This window comes from Eretmochelys imbricata, chromosome 10, assembly GCF_965152235.1.
Source record: "Eretmochelys imbricata isolate rEreImb1 chromosome 10, rEreImb1.hap1, whole genome shotgun sequence".
Taxonomy (NCBI): domain Eukaryota; kingdom Metazoa; phylum Chordata; order Testudines; family Cheloniidae; genus Eretmochelys; species Eretmochelys imbricata.
In genome coordinates this window covers 49,186,620-49,202,735 of record NC_135581.1, presented here as the reverse complement: position 1 = coordinate 49,202,735, position 16,116 = coordinate 49,186,620, and the positions used below count along the sequence as shown (strand labels likewise).

Genomic DNA, 16,116 nt, shown 5'->3' with positions numbered 1-16,116 from the left:
TGGGTTTTCATTACCAGTCTTCCGTTAAGTAGAGTTTCTCTGTTGCCTTTCAGATACTGAGCAATTTCATCTAATTGCTTTAATGTTTTTTATTTTGTACCTGAAGAATCTCTACCCTGGGGCACTATATATAATGTTTGTAATACCCTCTCCTCTGCCCTTCAGTCTGTAGGAGCCATTACTGGTCCATGCCAATACCTCCAGCACACAGCTAGTAGTATCAAGCATGAATTGCCTAGGCTGGTAGAGCAAAAAGCGCTTGGAGGGCAAGCTGCATAATTGCCAGCATTCCAGTGTGTTATTGCTGAGACTCTGGAGTTCTAGATGAAATTAGTTTGTGGTTGTCTCGAGGCTTTAAGATCAGATGAGTACATTGCCAGGCTTGTTGCTGTACATGACTCCTCATTTTCTGAATACACATCCTGAGATTTTTTTTTTTCTGCAGTAACCTGCACTAGAATTGGGCAGATAATGGGTGCAATAAAGAAAGCCATTGTGACATTTTTGTATCTCTTCAGGTCCTCAGAAAATCAGAACTTTTTTTTTCTTTTGCTCTCAGTCTTGAGTACAAGCCCACTTGGTGTTTAGCATATGAACTTTGTGCTCTCTTTTTGAATCTAGGGCTTCCCAGCAGTAATGTTACCACATTATGAAACTCAGCTTTACTTTTTTAAAAAAGAAAGTAAAAAATAAATAAACTGACTCTGACAGTTTACTCAGGTAAACACTTGGAAGGTTTTTGAAGTTCCATCTAGCCACGTCTATCTTGGCTGACTGCCAAATGGCACCCGCTTCACCCCAGTCTAGCCCCTTTATGAGCCAGACACCAATATGAAACACTAAGCTTAGCTGCCAGAATTCCCTGATAGGCTGTTAACCACTTAGTTTTTCTGCTGGGTACCAAATCATGTTTGACATTTCATTTAAAGCATAAGGTGTTCAAATATAAAAGACCTTAGCGGTGGCAGAAGCAGGAGAGAGGCATTTTATCTCAGGCTTTAAACACGGTTTTGAAGGAATGATTTCTTGGTGCATTTTACCAGCCAAGATGTTTTAGAGGTTTGAGAACCTTCTGCTTTCAGTAGCAACTTCTCTAATGCTTAACTTTGTTCCTATATTCAGCAGCAGTTTTATTATAGTTGCCCCAATTTATCAAACAAGAAAGCTCGGCTGTGTCTTTGACATCATCAATATATACTTTGAAAACAAACATTTATTCATATTACTTTTGACTTGTAGAAATTATGACTGAGGCATCACTAAAAATATGAACTTTAAACTACTTTTTAGAAATCCCTAAAGAAAAAATTGCCTTCATAATAACTCTTCAGGGTTGCATTTTGTCTGTCTTTCTTGGCCTTTTTCTGTAAATAAGTAAATAAATAAATCTTCCAATTATATTGCATCTTTTATCTCTGAGGATTTTAAAATGGCTTGCATACTTAATAGACACAAAAACCGTAAATTGGGATTGTTTCATTTACCACTGAAATGTAGTCATCTCTTGGGTAGGCTGTGACAGCTGTTTAACTGTACAGAACAACACCACTGCACCACATTTCCAGAAAGAAAGTGAAGCCTACCTTCTGCAAAAAAAACTGCAAGGGAATTTTAGAATGTAATTATCTGAGTTTAATTTGACCAGGGTACCAGGTGCTGATATCACTACACTTGAGAAAACTACTAAATTTTTGATCCCAGGTGGTCCTGTTCCTTGTTTTAATTCTATTTTAAAAGACGACAGTCTCATTTGTTGTGTTGTACAACATTGCACACTAGAGTTGAGTGAATAATGGATTTTTTTTGGTTCATTGGCAATTCCGAAAAATTTGTTTTGGGTTGAACCAAACCCCAAATTTGTTGAAATATTTTATGAATCAAAAACTCAAAAATTTCAAGTGTGATCAAAATGAAACCTGTTTGTTTTGCCCTGAAGAGGAGAAGGAGAAGGCAGCCTCCCATATAACCTTTAGTTCAGTGGCCAGGGCACCTATCTGGGATGTGGTTAGGGAATTCATAAGTTATATGAGAGGGCTGTGGGTTCAATTACCCCATCTGCCTGATGAGGGGAAGGGATTTGAACTATTCATCGTCATTATGAATGACTATGGATTGCCACTGTGTATGACAATGAATAGTCATTGGGACAGGGACAGAAAGCGAGAATAACTCTACAGCCTGGTGCTTCGAGCACTCACCTGGGATGTGGGAGGGCCAGGTTAAAGTCTTGGCTTCAGTGACTATTTATTTAAAAACAGTGGAAGAACTTCATCAGCAGATGCTGAGAAAGACCCATCCTAGAATATCCCACAGCCAAGTGGAGAGGGCACTCTTCTGCAATGGGGGAAACCCATGTTCAAATTCCTTCTCCACACGAAGCAGAGGGAGGAATTGAACCAAGCCCTCTCACATCACTAACGAATGCCCTAACCACTAGACTAAAGGTTAGAAAAGTGCCTTTTGCCACTGCCACCTCCTCTCCCTTTCCCTGTTTTGTGATTCTAGTCCTCCTCTGCTTTTGTCACAATGCCGGTAATCGAAATGAACAATTTTGGGTTGCTTCAGAATCAAACATTTCGTTTTGACATTTCTGAACCATTTCATTTTTTTCCCAGTTCATTTGAAACTATTTGGTGAACTTGACACAGATTCACAAAGATTTTGTGTCAACTGAAACTGCATTTTTTGGTGAATAAACTGTTCACCAAAAAAATTTGCCTAGCTCCACCACACACATTATCAGCACTTAATAAATAATAATGACACCTCGATCAGCACAGTCCCTGCTGGACCCAAGTTGAGGAATTGGTTCAGCACTATTCAGTATTATAGTTTCTGTTCTCTTTTCACCTCCCTCCACATCCCTCTAGTAAAACGCCGAATCTGGGGATATAATAACTAGAAGCTTGAAATCTGTATGAACACTGTCTAGTTTGTTGCCACATCCTTTATATACTCATACGCAATCTCCCAAGGTGCAGTCACATCATTATTACACACAATTAACTAATAGGTGAGGGTGCAGGTACATACCATCATTCTGTCTAGCAGAAAAAGCAGTCCTTGGACCACAAAAGATGACCTTCAGCAAATATTGTTGCAAATAGTATTCAGCTTAGTGTTATCTCCCACTTGCCTTCTCTGCTCACAGACTTAGGATCTCTCGATGCTTCTATTCTGTGCCCAGGCAGGACAGTAAAACTTACTGGAGTCCTAATCTTGGAACTGTCAGCAGACAGCACTTCAAAGGTCAGGATTTTGTATGTTTTGCTTTGCTGCTCACCTGCCAACAGTGTATTGTTAAGAGAGCTAGGGGCAACCTCCAACATACACACGTAATACCCCTAATGTACACCTGATTGACAACATTGTGCGTTTGAGGTGGTGGGATGGGAATTATCCCCCAGGTCATGGTTTCTGCAGTAGTCCTGCTAACTCCTGTGCCCATAATCTGGGAGAAAACAATCAATGCCCTGTACAGTTGTGGATTTACGAACCTTGCCCTTGCAGAGCTTGGCTTTGCAGCATGCAAAGGGTAGAAACCTGAATGACTGAAGTCATTCCCTCAATGATGGAGATCTGCATGAGTTCCACTATAATCAGGAACCCGGAAGAGTGCCAGGGAGCAGATGTTTGTTTTTTAAAAAGCACACACAAACACCCTTCCCTTTTCCTCTCTCTCCCCCCAGAAAATGAAAAACAAGCCACCTCACCCTTGCTTGTCAAAAGCAATATTTCCCTTTGTCAATTTGCAAAAATTCTATACCATTGTGTCTGTCTATTTTCACCCATGGTAAAAAAAACTGTCTGAATAATAGTTGCTTGGCTAAAATATGGCTCATTTAAAGTATTGTGTAGCTCCTGTATTTATTTCTGAGGCAGAATATGTCACCTCTGCACCTTCTGCAATCCCTAACAGACACAAACAAGGAACTGTGAGACCCATTGCAAGGTTCTCCCTTTTCTATTCTCAGCTCCTTTCCCTGTTCTCTAACTAGCGGCTGGGTATCTTGGCACTGATGGTCAAAAACAGAGCTGTGAAACTTATCATAACTATCATCTACTTTATCTGCCATCTTGTCTTACTTCAGAACAAGCCTCTACAGTATGGTAATTTGGAGAGGTGGATGAATTCACAAGAATAGCTATGAAAGTATTGAAGCCTTGTGTAATGTGCAGTTTCATTAAGGCAAAACAATTAGGTGGCAGGTTATATGAAATATCTGAACCATGTGATCTATATTTGTCAAACACCCACGTCCCTTATACCTCTCAAATGCCTTTCTAGGGATGGGAGTCCCTGTCATCTCCAGTTCAGTGCTTGATTTGACCAATAGCTTCTTTAGAGAAAGGGGCTTCCTGGAATCATCTCCATCCTTCTTCTTGTTTTCTTGATAGATCTGTCACTTCTTTTATTAGCAGTTGAGAATTATCAGTATTTAACTGTATGTCACTTTCTATCTGCAGAAAGAAGCAGACACAAAGGAGAGGTCTGTTTTTGATATCCCAATCTTCACAGAAGAGTTCCTGAATCACAGCAAAGGTGAATTAAACTCATGCAGTGTTTTCACCAGCCCTGCCACAGGGATGTCAGCCTGGCTGAGATGGGAGAAAGTGCTTTGCATAAAGAGTGAAGTCAGGTGGCTCAGTGTGTTAGTAAGGTTACAGTATCTCTCAGGACTATAATGGACGAGCAGACAGCTACTCCAGGCCTTCCCTCTTCCAACAGGATTCTCTGTGGAGAATGGTGCTGGTGTACAAGCTGTAGGCAAGCTCATATAGATGCTATTTCCCCAGTCTTTCCTAGTCGCAGTTGCTGTTAGAATGAGGAAATATTTGAAATTGTTGAGCAAATAATGTGGGCTAGTTAGCAACATTTTAATTTGTAGCCACAGAAGTTAGACCAGAGAAAGTCTCTTTGGGCCAACTAGTCTATGACCCCAGCCAAAATTGTTCTACAATATATTCTCCATTGCTGTAGGGTTTGATTTTATATTCATAGATTCATATGTCTGAAGTGATGGGGTTTCTGCTAGTTCCCTTGGGAGATTATTCCATACTCTAATAGCTGTCACCTTCAGGCACCTAAAATGTACACCTTGCTAATACTTGTAGTCAGTTGCTGGTCTCTAGCCCCCTTGCCACTATATTGCTGATCTATAGTGTGCTGAAAGTATTCAGAGTAGTTCTTTCAATCTTCCTTTCTCAATCAATCCCTCTATTCATTTTTGTTCCTCTGCTCTGAACTCACTCTAATTTGTCAATATCTCTGGTATTAAATTGAATTCAGAATTGACTTCAGAATTCTAGGCATTATCAACTCGCTGTTCTGTGGTGTGATGCTTCTTCATATGTAGCCCAAAATAGCACTGGTTTTTTAATCATCCTCCGCTGAGTGGACATCCCTGAACATTTTGCTTCCTCATCCACAGGACTACTTTCTACAGTTATTTCATACCTTTTTTGGGTGTGTTCACAGCACGGGAAGCAGAGCTGCGCCAGCTGCGTAAATCCAACATGGAGTTTGAGGAGAGGAATGCTGCCCTGCAGAAGCACGTGGAGAGTATGCGCACTGCTGTGGAGAAGTTGGAGGTGGATGTGATCCAGGAGCGCAGCCGGAACACAGTGCTGCAGCAGCATCTGGAGACCTTACGGCAAGCACTCACCAGCAGCTTTGCAGGAGTGCCACTACCAGGTAATCCCCATTTCTTTATGGGGCTTCTCTACCACTGCTTAAGTCCAACTTCTCTTTTAGTTGTATGTCACTGGTTCCTGTGAATTTACTTTCCGTGGCCTGGTTTAGTAATTCTAGGCTGCAGGTCTGTTTTTAAACTTTTCCTGTGCTGCAAGTTAGAGCCTGACAGTGGATGCAGGATGAGGGCTAGAGTTAATGGCACTGTCTCCCAGTTTTGTAACTTTTTAATATAATTACTCTCTGCAATTGGGGTTTTTTTCTTCTCTTTTTTGTGGGAGGAGGCTGTTAGTCCCAGAGGGTCTTTTACAGGTGCAGACAAAGAGAACAGTACTGCTGTGTACCCTTGCCATATGATCACTTTGGCCCTGATCCTCACAGTTATTTAGGCTCCTAAATTCCACTGAAATCAATGGAAGTTAGGCACCTAAATACCTTTGAGGATCTGGGCTTTTGTTGCTAAAGATTTATGCTTTATTTCAGTTACATTTCTTTTGGGTCTAACTGTGTGCAATATGTTTTTGCCTTTATGCAAACCGTCCTTAGAACGGTAATGTTTGATACTGCTGTAGTTATCTAAATATTCTGTGGCTTTTTTTTTTTGCTTGCACTATATTTACTGTAGGCAGTGGGGAGACCCCCACAATGGACACCATTGACTCATACATGAACAGACTGCACAGTATTATTCTGGCTAACCCACAGGAGAATGAGAATCTCATAGCCACGGTCCGAGAGGTTGTAAACCGGCTTGATCGCTAGTGACTTGGGTAAGCACCCCCTTGCTCAGACTGGTTTGCTTACCAGCACCTACGCCACATCCTCTGCACCAAGCCTGGAAATAAATGAGGGGAAATTTTCAAAGGCACAAAGAGCAGTGAGATGCTCAACCATTTTCAATGGAAGTTGGGTGTTTTTACTCCCATTCATGGCTTTGAAAAGCTCCCTGATTTCTAAGGGAGACTTAAGTGCTTGGTATATCGCAGGATTGTTCGACATCTTGGTTGATGTATCAGATGAATAAGACTGCTAAAGTCTGGAGTAGAACAGAGAAGGAGGAACATTCCTTTGCATGCATGATGTACTGACTAAAGATACTGTGGTAGATGATAATGGTGAAGAAGATTTCTCTGTCGAGCATGATGAATCTGAAGAATTCTGCAGTAAGTGTTTGCTAGTTTTGGTAGTCATTGAGAAATCCTGTTATCAGCAAAGGGCTGTTCACCAGCTAATCCCAATTCCTAAAGTTAAAACAGCTTCCAGTTTTGCTATGGACACTTAGCAAGTCTGTAGCACGCAGAAATTGTCAAATTGGTTACATGTTGTGTTCTTTTGGACCTCCAGGTATACAGATAACTTAAGCAAGATATAACTGGGTCAGGCCACCCATAGCATTTACTGAGGTTTAATGATCCAATACATCTTTATCATATGCATTTAGTATTTCAGAGATCACGATTCTGCAAATTTTGCTTTGCTGCTCACCATCTAGAAAAGCCTTAATAAGAGACTTGATGAATAGCAAGCAAACAAAACTACCCAGCCTTTGCACTATAATACACCTCCCCATGCTATATACAGATTACCATACTTTGTGGGGCAACAACAGGATTATAACGTTGCAATTTGGATCTGAATATCCTGGGCTTGAATCTTTTACCTGCTTTTGTTGCTGTAAGTACACAGGCCTGGATTTTTTTGGAATATGTACAGTACATCCCAGCATATTCTGCGCTATGAATGGCATGTATAAATGCAACTAAAATTCTGACTTAATGTGTTATGAAATGGGGTTCATCTGCAAATATAAAGGCAGGAGTCTTCATCCTTCCTGGTCGTGACCTTTTGTGATATTGCACAGTGCAATTAATTACATGTTCCCCATTACAGAGTGGCTTAAGCTAAAAGCTCATTGTCCTTCCAGTGGGTAGCCAGATGGAACGGACTGTAGTTCTAAGAGATGACTGAGCTCCCAGCAGAATAAAGAAATGGCATTACTGCTTCTATTTATGAAAGGGAACAGCTTGTGGATCTAGGTCTGGGATTTTCAGTAGCTCATCAGCCTTCTAATTTTCACACAGTGTTTTCAATTAGCACTCTTGTTGGCTCAACAGAAAAAGAGAATTGGGGATTGGAGGGGGATGAGAGAACTTGTGACAAAATGGAATAACTGGTAAAGTGGTCTCCCATCAGTCAGGTGTTGGAAGGGCACCCCAGTCCTTGAGACAGATGTTTTCTCTTTAAAGCACCATAACCTATCTCAAGGTTACTCAAATCTAGGCAGTTTCTGCTGGATGCTTTGGGTCCCAGCTGTCATGGGAAGCCTCAGAGGATTCTTATTTTCTAGGAGTCACTGGCATTTTCTGTGGTTTCGAGATGTAAATATTTTGTTCTTGGAAAAAACTGGATTCAGCTTTGAGCTGTTTGGAAAAAATGATTTTGCTCCAGAATTCCTCCTTCCCAATTATGGTTAAAAAGACAATCCATCCCTACAAAAATAGTAGATAAGGCAATTAAAAAAATGTAATTAATAATGGCCTGGCTTCATTATACAAATGTGTACAGACAACTGGGCCTGATGTTCCAAGCCCTCATGATACAATTAATTATCCTGACATGCACTTGGTACTGTCACATCCAGTGACAGGAGCTTATGAGGGAAGCTGGGGGCAGGGGATGGGTGTTTGTGTAAGTGGGTTCACGCTTAAGAGAAGATAGGACTTGTAAACAAAAGTAAGAACCTTAAAATAGGAGAAGGTGAGAGAACTTAGTAAGAGTCTACCATTGGTAGATTGTCAGCACCATCTTCCCTTTGTTAGTCTGAATTTACAGTATAAGTATTCTCTCAAAAGAATGTGTATCAGCCAGATAGATTGCTAGGTGCTCAGAGGCATATTTAAAAATAAAACTGATGATCAGAAACCTATTTGCTTTTACAATTATGGTATTCAAAAATACGGTACTCAAAGAGCTAAGCTGATTTTGAATAGCTAAAGTACCTAACAAATGGCTGTATTACACAGCACAGAAACACCAAACAGAATACTAAAATATAGAGGTACACTTTATGTATATAGAAATATCATTGTAATGCCCCCTATCCACCCAGTTACCTCCTTTAGCTCTCATCTCCTTGCGGCTTTTGATGGACAGGCCTGGGTTCTTCTGGATCCTGCCTCCCACTCAGTAGGGTGCAACTTATTTATTTTCTTCCAATATGAATGTATTTGGAGGTGCCTCCATCCCACCCCACGTAGCCCCCGCCTCTTCCTGGCAGGATGATCAGGGAAGCTTGGGAGGAAAATTCTAACCACAGGGTAACCTCCACTTACTTGCCAGATAGTTGCAGACTCCCAAGAAATCACACACACATATATACATACAGTATATTCAACACAGTAATTATATTAAACAGGAGATAAGTATAACATAACAGGGTAGAACACTATTCTCAGGGACACTTGTGCCCACCCTGATAATACCCATGAATTCCCCCAGTCACGTGCCCTGATATAGCAAACGTAAAAATTAGCATCCAGTTGGTATGCGTACTTTGTAGGGGCCCTTGGTGACTTGTGACCACAATATCTTCTGTGCAACAGTTAGCAACTTGGCTGACTGGGTTCAGTATAGCCCCAAAGACTCACAAGTGGGTTAAGTTGGTATGTCCCTCCACAGGTTTAATAGACATTAGGTAATAAAATCCCCAGCTCTTACCCACTGGCTTGAGGGCACAGCTCAAGGAGTAGGAGGATCTCCTAAACAATCTCTCTGACTAGCTAACTAAAGGATGGTGCCCTCACAACTCTGCGAATGATCCTCAGGTCCAGAGATGACTCTGGACTCCTCAGTTACTGCAGAAGGGCTGATGATCGCTGCTATCAAGCGTCCTCTTTATGCAGGAGTCAGGCTGCTTCTGGACTCAGGATTTCCCCTTTGCAAAGGCTCAAGGTGCAGGTTACAAAGCTATACTAAAAATCCAAACTTTTTAGTCTCCTACTCTAGTGCTCAGATGCACTCTCAGCCGGCGCCAGCCCTGGACTAGCAGCCAGACCAGTGGTGGTGCGATTTGGTGACTGATTTTCCCTGGGGAGCTAAAGGGCTAACTCAGCCTGGCTGAGGGGAATTTTCCCAACAAAACTCTACAAACTGGGAGTCACCTTGGAGAGGGAAAGGCCCAAACTGAGGGATGTTGCTTCCAGATCCCCAGAGGTCAATTCTTGGGGGAACCCTGCATGCATGCCTGAGACTCACCAGCACCCCACACAGCCAGTCCTGTTCAAGGGATGGCAGCTCACTCCCTGTTGGTAAGGCTAACTCAGCTTCCTGGGCCAATCATTTCACTCTGCCCCCTCCTCCAAGCAGACCACATACTATCTTCCCCCAAGCCAACTGGGCTCCTGGCATTCTACATAGTTAAGACCTTACCAAATTCATGGTCCATTTTGGTCAATTTTATGGTCATAGGATTTTAAAAATCATAAATTTCATGATTTCAGATATTTTTATCTCAAATTTCAGTGTTGTAACTGTAGGGCTCCTGACCCAAAAGGGGGTTGTAGGGGGGTTGCAAGGTTATTGTAGGGCAGTCTCGGTACTGCCACCCTTACTTCTGTGCTGCTGGCTGCGGCGCTGCCTTCAGAGCTGGGAAGCCAGAGAGTGGCGGCTGCTGGCTGGGAGCCCAGTTCTGAAGGCCGCACCGCTGCCAGCAGCAGCACAGAAGTAAGGGTGGCATGGAATGGTATTGTCACCCTTACTTCTGCGCTGCTGCCTTCAGAGCTGAGTCCTCGGCCAGCAACCGCTGCTCTCCAGCCACCCAGCTCTGAAGGCAGCGCAGAAGTAAGAGTGGCAATACCGCGACCACGCCCTACAATACCCTTCTAACACCCCACCACCCCCATGGTCCCCTTTTGGATCAGGGCCCCCAGTTTGAGAAATGCTGGTCTTCCGCATGAAATCTCTATAGTATAGGGTAAAAGTACACAAAATATCAGATTTCATGGTCAGTGACATGTTTTTCATGGCCACGAATTTGTAGGGCCCTATGCATAGTGGCTCTCCTCTCTCCCTCTTGGTTGCCTTGCCGACTCTGAGTCTGCCTCGGCTCCCCTTTCCTCCCAGGCACAGTGTCCCACTACCAGAGTTACAGGCACGCAGGACCCCAGGAGCCTAGGGAGTTACATTGTATGATTATTATTATTAATGTTTATTACAGTAGTGCCTGGGGACCAACTAAGAATGGGGCCCTTGTACAGACACAGAGCAGGAGACAGTCTGTGCCCCAAAGATACGTACATATATGGGGAAAATAGTTTATTTCAAAACAATTGTTTGGGCTGAAACACAGATTCAGAGGTGATTTTCAGAGGTAACTCTGAGCTGACTCCCTGATAACTCTTATAAAGGATCATATTCTGGTTTCTCAGTGGAAAGTTGTCCAAGCCACTTGATAAGCTTCTTTCTCTGTAGGCTTGCCAGCTATCGAGTGTACTTTAATATGGTCCCTTCAAATTAACCCTCCAAAAATCTCTTCACAACGTCCTGTTTATTTTGACAGACTGGTCTAAACATCTAACATTTGTTTCTGTTTCATCTGCAGGTCTCCTGGCCCAGGGGTGTCTTACAAAAGTGATTCAGCCAGTGAGGAATGAAAAGCCATGATGGAAACAGACTGGAGGTGGGAGGCAAGACTTCAGGATCTGTCCTGGTCCCTGCCTAAGCAGCTTGCCTATGGGGCAAACTATTTAATGAATTAAAAGCTCCTATGAAGCCACAGGCACCAGCCACTAAACATTTGAACTGTCCTCCGTGTAAAGCTTTCAGAGCATGTAACTACCGTACAATCATCAGTTTTCCATCATTTTAGCTGGATGGGGGGATACCCACACACTCTGTGGACTGGACAAGAATGGAGGTGAATCTACTTCCAATCTGTGTAGTGGAGGCAACCTTTGTGTTATGGTAATAGAGCTTTGAAATGTTATGTTGCTTTGTATCTCTTCATCCTTTCTGTGGGGTTTCCTTCTCCCCTTCCAGTTCTCCTTTTGTCCTTTTCCTGTTAACTGATGTTCACTGCACTGTATAGCAACACCTGGATTCTTTGCTATGACAGATACAGCCTTCCTTACTGCACCATCCTGCCCCGCCTGTCGTGTCTTCAATGCAAGCTTCTCTTTTATGTGCTAGGCTGCATCTCGTACAACATGAGGTTCCTTCCTGTTGGTATTGGCTGTGGCTGGCGCTTCATGACTGTGCGACCCTAAGGGAAGGGCTCTCTCTTTTCCCCCTCCCAGCTACTCTTTCCAAGCATCTCTGCTGCATGAGTGTCCTGCTTCTCAGCAAGACTCCACTGTTCCTATCTATTGAAAATGGCTGGTGCAGCATTTTACTGCTGAAAAGGTCAGTGGTAATCAAGAGAGAAAGTGAAAGGCTGGCTTCTCTCAGCCAGCAGGAAAAGTGCAAAACTATATTTTAGACTAAAATAAAACATGTCGCTTTTCTGTCCTCTGATATGTTGCTTTGTCTAATATGATGTGAGCTGCAGCCTGCTTGAGCGAATGATATTCTGTTCCAAGTCATCTCTCCACCACAAAGAGAAACGGGCAGGGGAATTCCATTTCCCTCTGTCCATCTGCTGTTGTAGCACTAAGGAACCATTTTTATAAAAGGGGCCTGCAATGAAGTGTAACAGCAGAGAGCAGCTTTAGCAAAGGTGAGCAAATTGTGGCACACAGAATTCCGTAGTGCAGCTCACGGCTACCCTCACCTTTAATACAAAAGTGCATCTTCTGGAGACTACCGCTTCCTGCATGGGATGTTCCTGCTTGATTTGAATGGCCTTTTATTCATGGCAAGTGTCTTTTTGCGTGCTGAGATCTATAGTTTCTTTGAGTTGCACCTCACCTGCTTGTCAGAGATGAAGACATCTACTGTCTGCATTGTCTTATGCAAATTATTTGCAGCCCTTGGGGTCCTGTCAAATTATTAGTTCAGGCTTTAGTTGAGAACTTCTTGAATACCCTTGGGCTTTATTATGATGGTTCAACCATGCTCTCTGTTCTACATGCCACCTTCCTATTCTTCCTTCAGAAAATCTTGGGACTTTTCTTGTCATGAACTGGGAATGCTTTTATTACCTTGCCATGCTGATGCAAGCAAGAACAGTTTCACGAATCTGCAATGTAAGCATCTGCCCAATTTTATATTTGAAGATTAAAAAGTAGTTCTTCCTTTTCCACTCTTTAGTGCACGCTGCACAGATTTCACACTTGCTTGAAGCCACCTCTAAGTCAATGCCTTCTGTGACAGGGGCTCACTCACCCCTTGCCTTGCAGCTGCTACCTTCACTGCTGCCAAACAGCAAGGAGTGTAAGCTCGAGTCTTCCTTCACGGAGGGACTCGTTTTTGTCTTCTCTCTCATCATTTTTCAAGACTTCACTCACAAGAGCTGCAACTTGGGGCACTGACTTTCTTTTTCCTTAACATAGGCAAGACCTAAGTTCCCTGTAAGCTGTGCAGCCTCAAAGCATCCTATTTAGCGCTGCGCAGGTGCTCGGAGAACCCTCCCGGAGACCTGCTGCAGCCGGGGCGGCCCAGACCCAACCGCAGCCAGATCGGGCCCAGGCATGGCCGTGGCAGTGCAGCTTGGCCCGGACCCAGGAGCAGCCCAGATCTGCTGGGGCTGGGGGAGGGGCACCTATCCTGCAGCCCCAGCCCCAGAGTTGCCATGGCAGGGAGAGGTACCTCTCCCCCTCAGCCCAGGTGCTGCTGCAGGGAGAGAGAGCTGGGAGGAGTCCTCTCTCCCCACTGTAGCCCTGGAGCACCCTCCTGCACCCCAAACCCATCATCCCCCGCCCCACCCCAGAGCCCGCACCCCCAGCCAGAGCCCTCACATGCCTGCACCCCAATCCTATGCCCTAGCCCTGAGCCTCCTCCCATATGCCGAACCCCTCAGTCCCAACCCCACCACGTGAATTTTGTTAGGTGCACCAATATGAAAGTGATGTGTGTTACATCACCTCCATATTAGTGCACGTAACAAAATTCCGCACATGGGTGGGAAAATCAGAGGGAACACTGGGCAAGACCAGGTGATGTTAGCATGAACTAGTTCTGAGTTCTGTAGTGAAGAAGGGGTTGTGGGAGGACATCCTGTAGATAAATAGCATCTCAGGAAAAAGCACCTCCGTCTCACACCATTTAGTAATAGTGGCAATTGACTGCTGTATTGAAGTGGGAGTAGCCTAAGTGCAGTCCACAGCCAAAACCTGGGCCCACAGAGTTCTAACAAATCAGTCAGTGGTAACTCTTATCTTTAATACAGAGATACACTCCATGGAGACTTAAGGTCTCAGCATGTGATGCGAGGGCTTGATCCACTTTGGGTCCATATTTAAGGTGTGGATGGCTGCAAGTTGCCCTGTCTTACACAAATCAGATGTAGCCATCAGCTCCTGGCACATTGCCAATCTATCTCTGTGTTGGGCAAAGCATGCCTGTTCTTGGATGGGAGAGTCAAGCGGGTACTTACCGTTAGCTGCATGCTGACTGACAAATCTTTCCCTTTTCCCCAACATAGAGGAAGAGAGATGTGATGACATGACCCGTTTTGAAGCAGCTGGGATGGGGGAGGGGGGGTATGGTTTGAGTTCTTGCTCTCCAACAATATTATAGATGATGTTTTGTCTCATTAAGAAGCTTCAAATCTGCACTGATTTACCCAGTGAAAAATGAATTTTGTCTTTTCAGTGTTTTTCATGAGTGTCACTTCAGTTTACATTTTTCAGTGTGTTGGCTGACAAAAAAAATTAAGTGGGTGGTGAGGGGAGGAGCAGGGTCAGACATTTTCTTTGCTCTGAGAAATGTTAACAAAAACGGAGTCCATTTTCTGGATTAATGTGTTTGGAATTGTTCAAATGCCAAGTTTTCTGTACAAGTGTTTTTGCAATTAAACTTTTAGACTTTCTTTGTTTAAGAAGATGATATGCTTGCTTGACATTTGCTTCATTAAAACTGTTCAACATTGAATCCATTCTGATTGAATTTTAACTGCATGTTAATGAGAGAAATCTTACCACCATTGCCTTCTTGTCTGAGAGACTTTGTCAACTCCACATTAGTCACCAAAACTCGTAAGCAGTCCATATTGGCAACACGTTCATTTCCTCAGTTGCTCATTCGAATGGTGGGTTCACAGTTTGAGGAGCCTGTATTTTAGAATGCCATGCTGGGCTGTAATTTGGTTTTCTATGAAAATGATGCTCAGAGCAGAGTGGGGGAGAATGCTCAGTCTTTACCCTGTTTGTCAGACAATCATAGAACTAATGGGAGCTCTTCATCCCCTTCAGCCCAAGTGTATTAGCTCTGTGTGAAGGCGCCCTGGTGCTGAAAGTAGAAGAGGGCTGGATAGCTGCCCTCTTTCAAGTGTAGCTCCCCTTTCATGCACCTGAAGAAGTAACAACTGTTGAAAACCCCATGAAGACCATTAAAATTTAATAGTCATACAGCATCATTAATAGGGCAAGCTGTAGGTAAAGACTTGCCTGTCATCCCCCTGTCACCCAACTGAGTCAACCGAGCAGGTCCTTTCTTTGTTTCTCATCCACCCTCATTTTTCTCCCTTCCTTGGGATTCTCCCACCAATTTTTTCCCTGTCTCTTTTCTTGGTCATCTTCCATCTTGTCTTACCCCCGGACCTCTTCAGCTCCTTTTCCTTCCCCTTCCAGAGCCTTCTATCTGTCTTCCATTTCTGCTCACTGGGATGGAGAACTTATCTTCTAGCCATCTTTTATCCTCATGCAGCCCATACCTTGGGAATAGACTCCCACGTGAAGGAGTCTTCTGGCTGGATGAATTTCTCCTGCACTGGAACTCCTTCCAAAACCATTGGGCTTTATTCAACCATCCATTTAATTTATTCCCAGGGTCACATCTGATTATTATGATTGCCCAGTCTGATTACTAGTTTTGTTTATACACAATTAAGTCCTTGGTTCCAGTACTCTTTCAGATATCAGAATATATGCTAATTTGGCTTTGTATCACACCTTGTATATTTGGCATCACATGTGCTGTAAGCCTTTAAGGTTCCAAAATGGAGGGGACCCAGGGTATCCTTTATTGAAGGGCACCCGCCAGCATTTTCCTGTCTAAACACTAGCGAGCACAGGACTGGTGCACACCTGCAAAAGTAACAAACAGCCGCAAGAAGTGCATCACCAAAGGCAGGGGTCCATTTCCCTTTCAGCCAGTGCTGCTATCCCTGTGTCTGACGTCAGGCAGCAGATGGTGGCCAATCATGCTTTCTTTAAAACAAACCATGATGCATTGTAATATTTCCACTAGTTGTTTCTTCCTTTTCTTAATCCCTCTTTGCTGTGCAGCTGCTGGATTGGATCAGTGATTAAAAATCCTTTAGGGGAGAT

At 43.5% G+C, this 16,116-nt stretch overlaps 1 protein-coding gene across 4 annotated transcripts in view; it reads left to right on the top strand.

Annotated features, from left to right (window-relative positions):
* Positions 1-14,719, top strand: part of HMG20A (high mobility group 20A) — a 71,033-nt gene extending 56,314 nt beyond the window's left edge. For all 4 annotated transcript variants that reach the window (XM_077828534.1, XM_077828533.1, XM_077828537.1 and 1 more), the window contains 4 exons: positions 4,468-4,543; positions 5,480-5,695; positions 6,318-6,462; positions 11,292-14,719. In XM_077828534.1, coding sequence (XP_077684660.1) covers positions 4,468-4,543; positions 5,480-5,695; positions 6,318-6,454 — 429 coding nt within the window. In that variant the 3' untranslated portion in view covers positions 6,455-6,462; positions 11,292-14,719. The remainder of the gene's footprint in view (positions 1-4,467; positions 4,544-5,479; positions 5,696-6,317; positions 6,463-11,291) is intronic.
* The last annotated feature ends 1,397 nt before the right edge of the window (positions 14,720-16,116 follow it).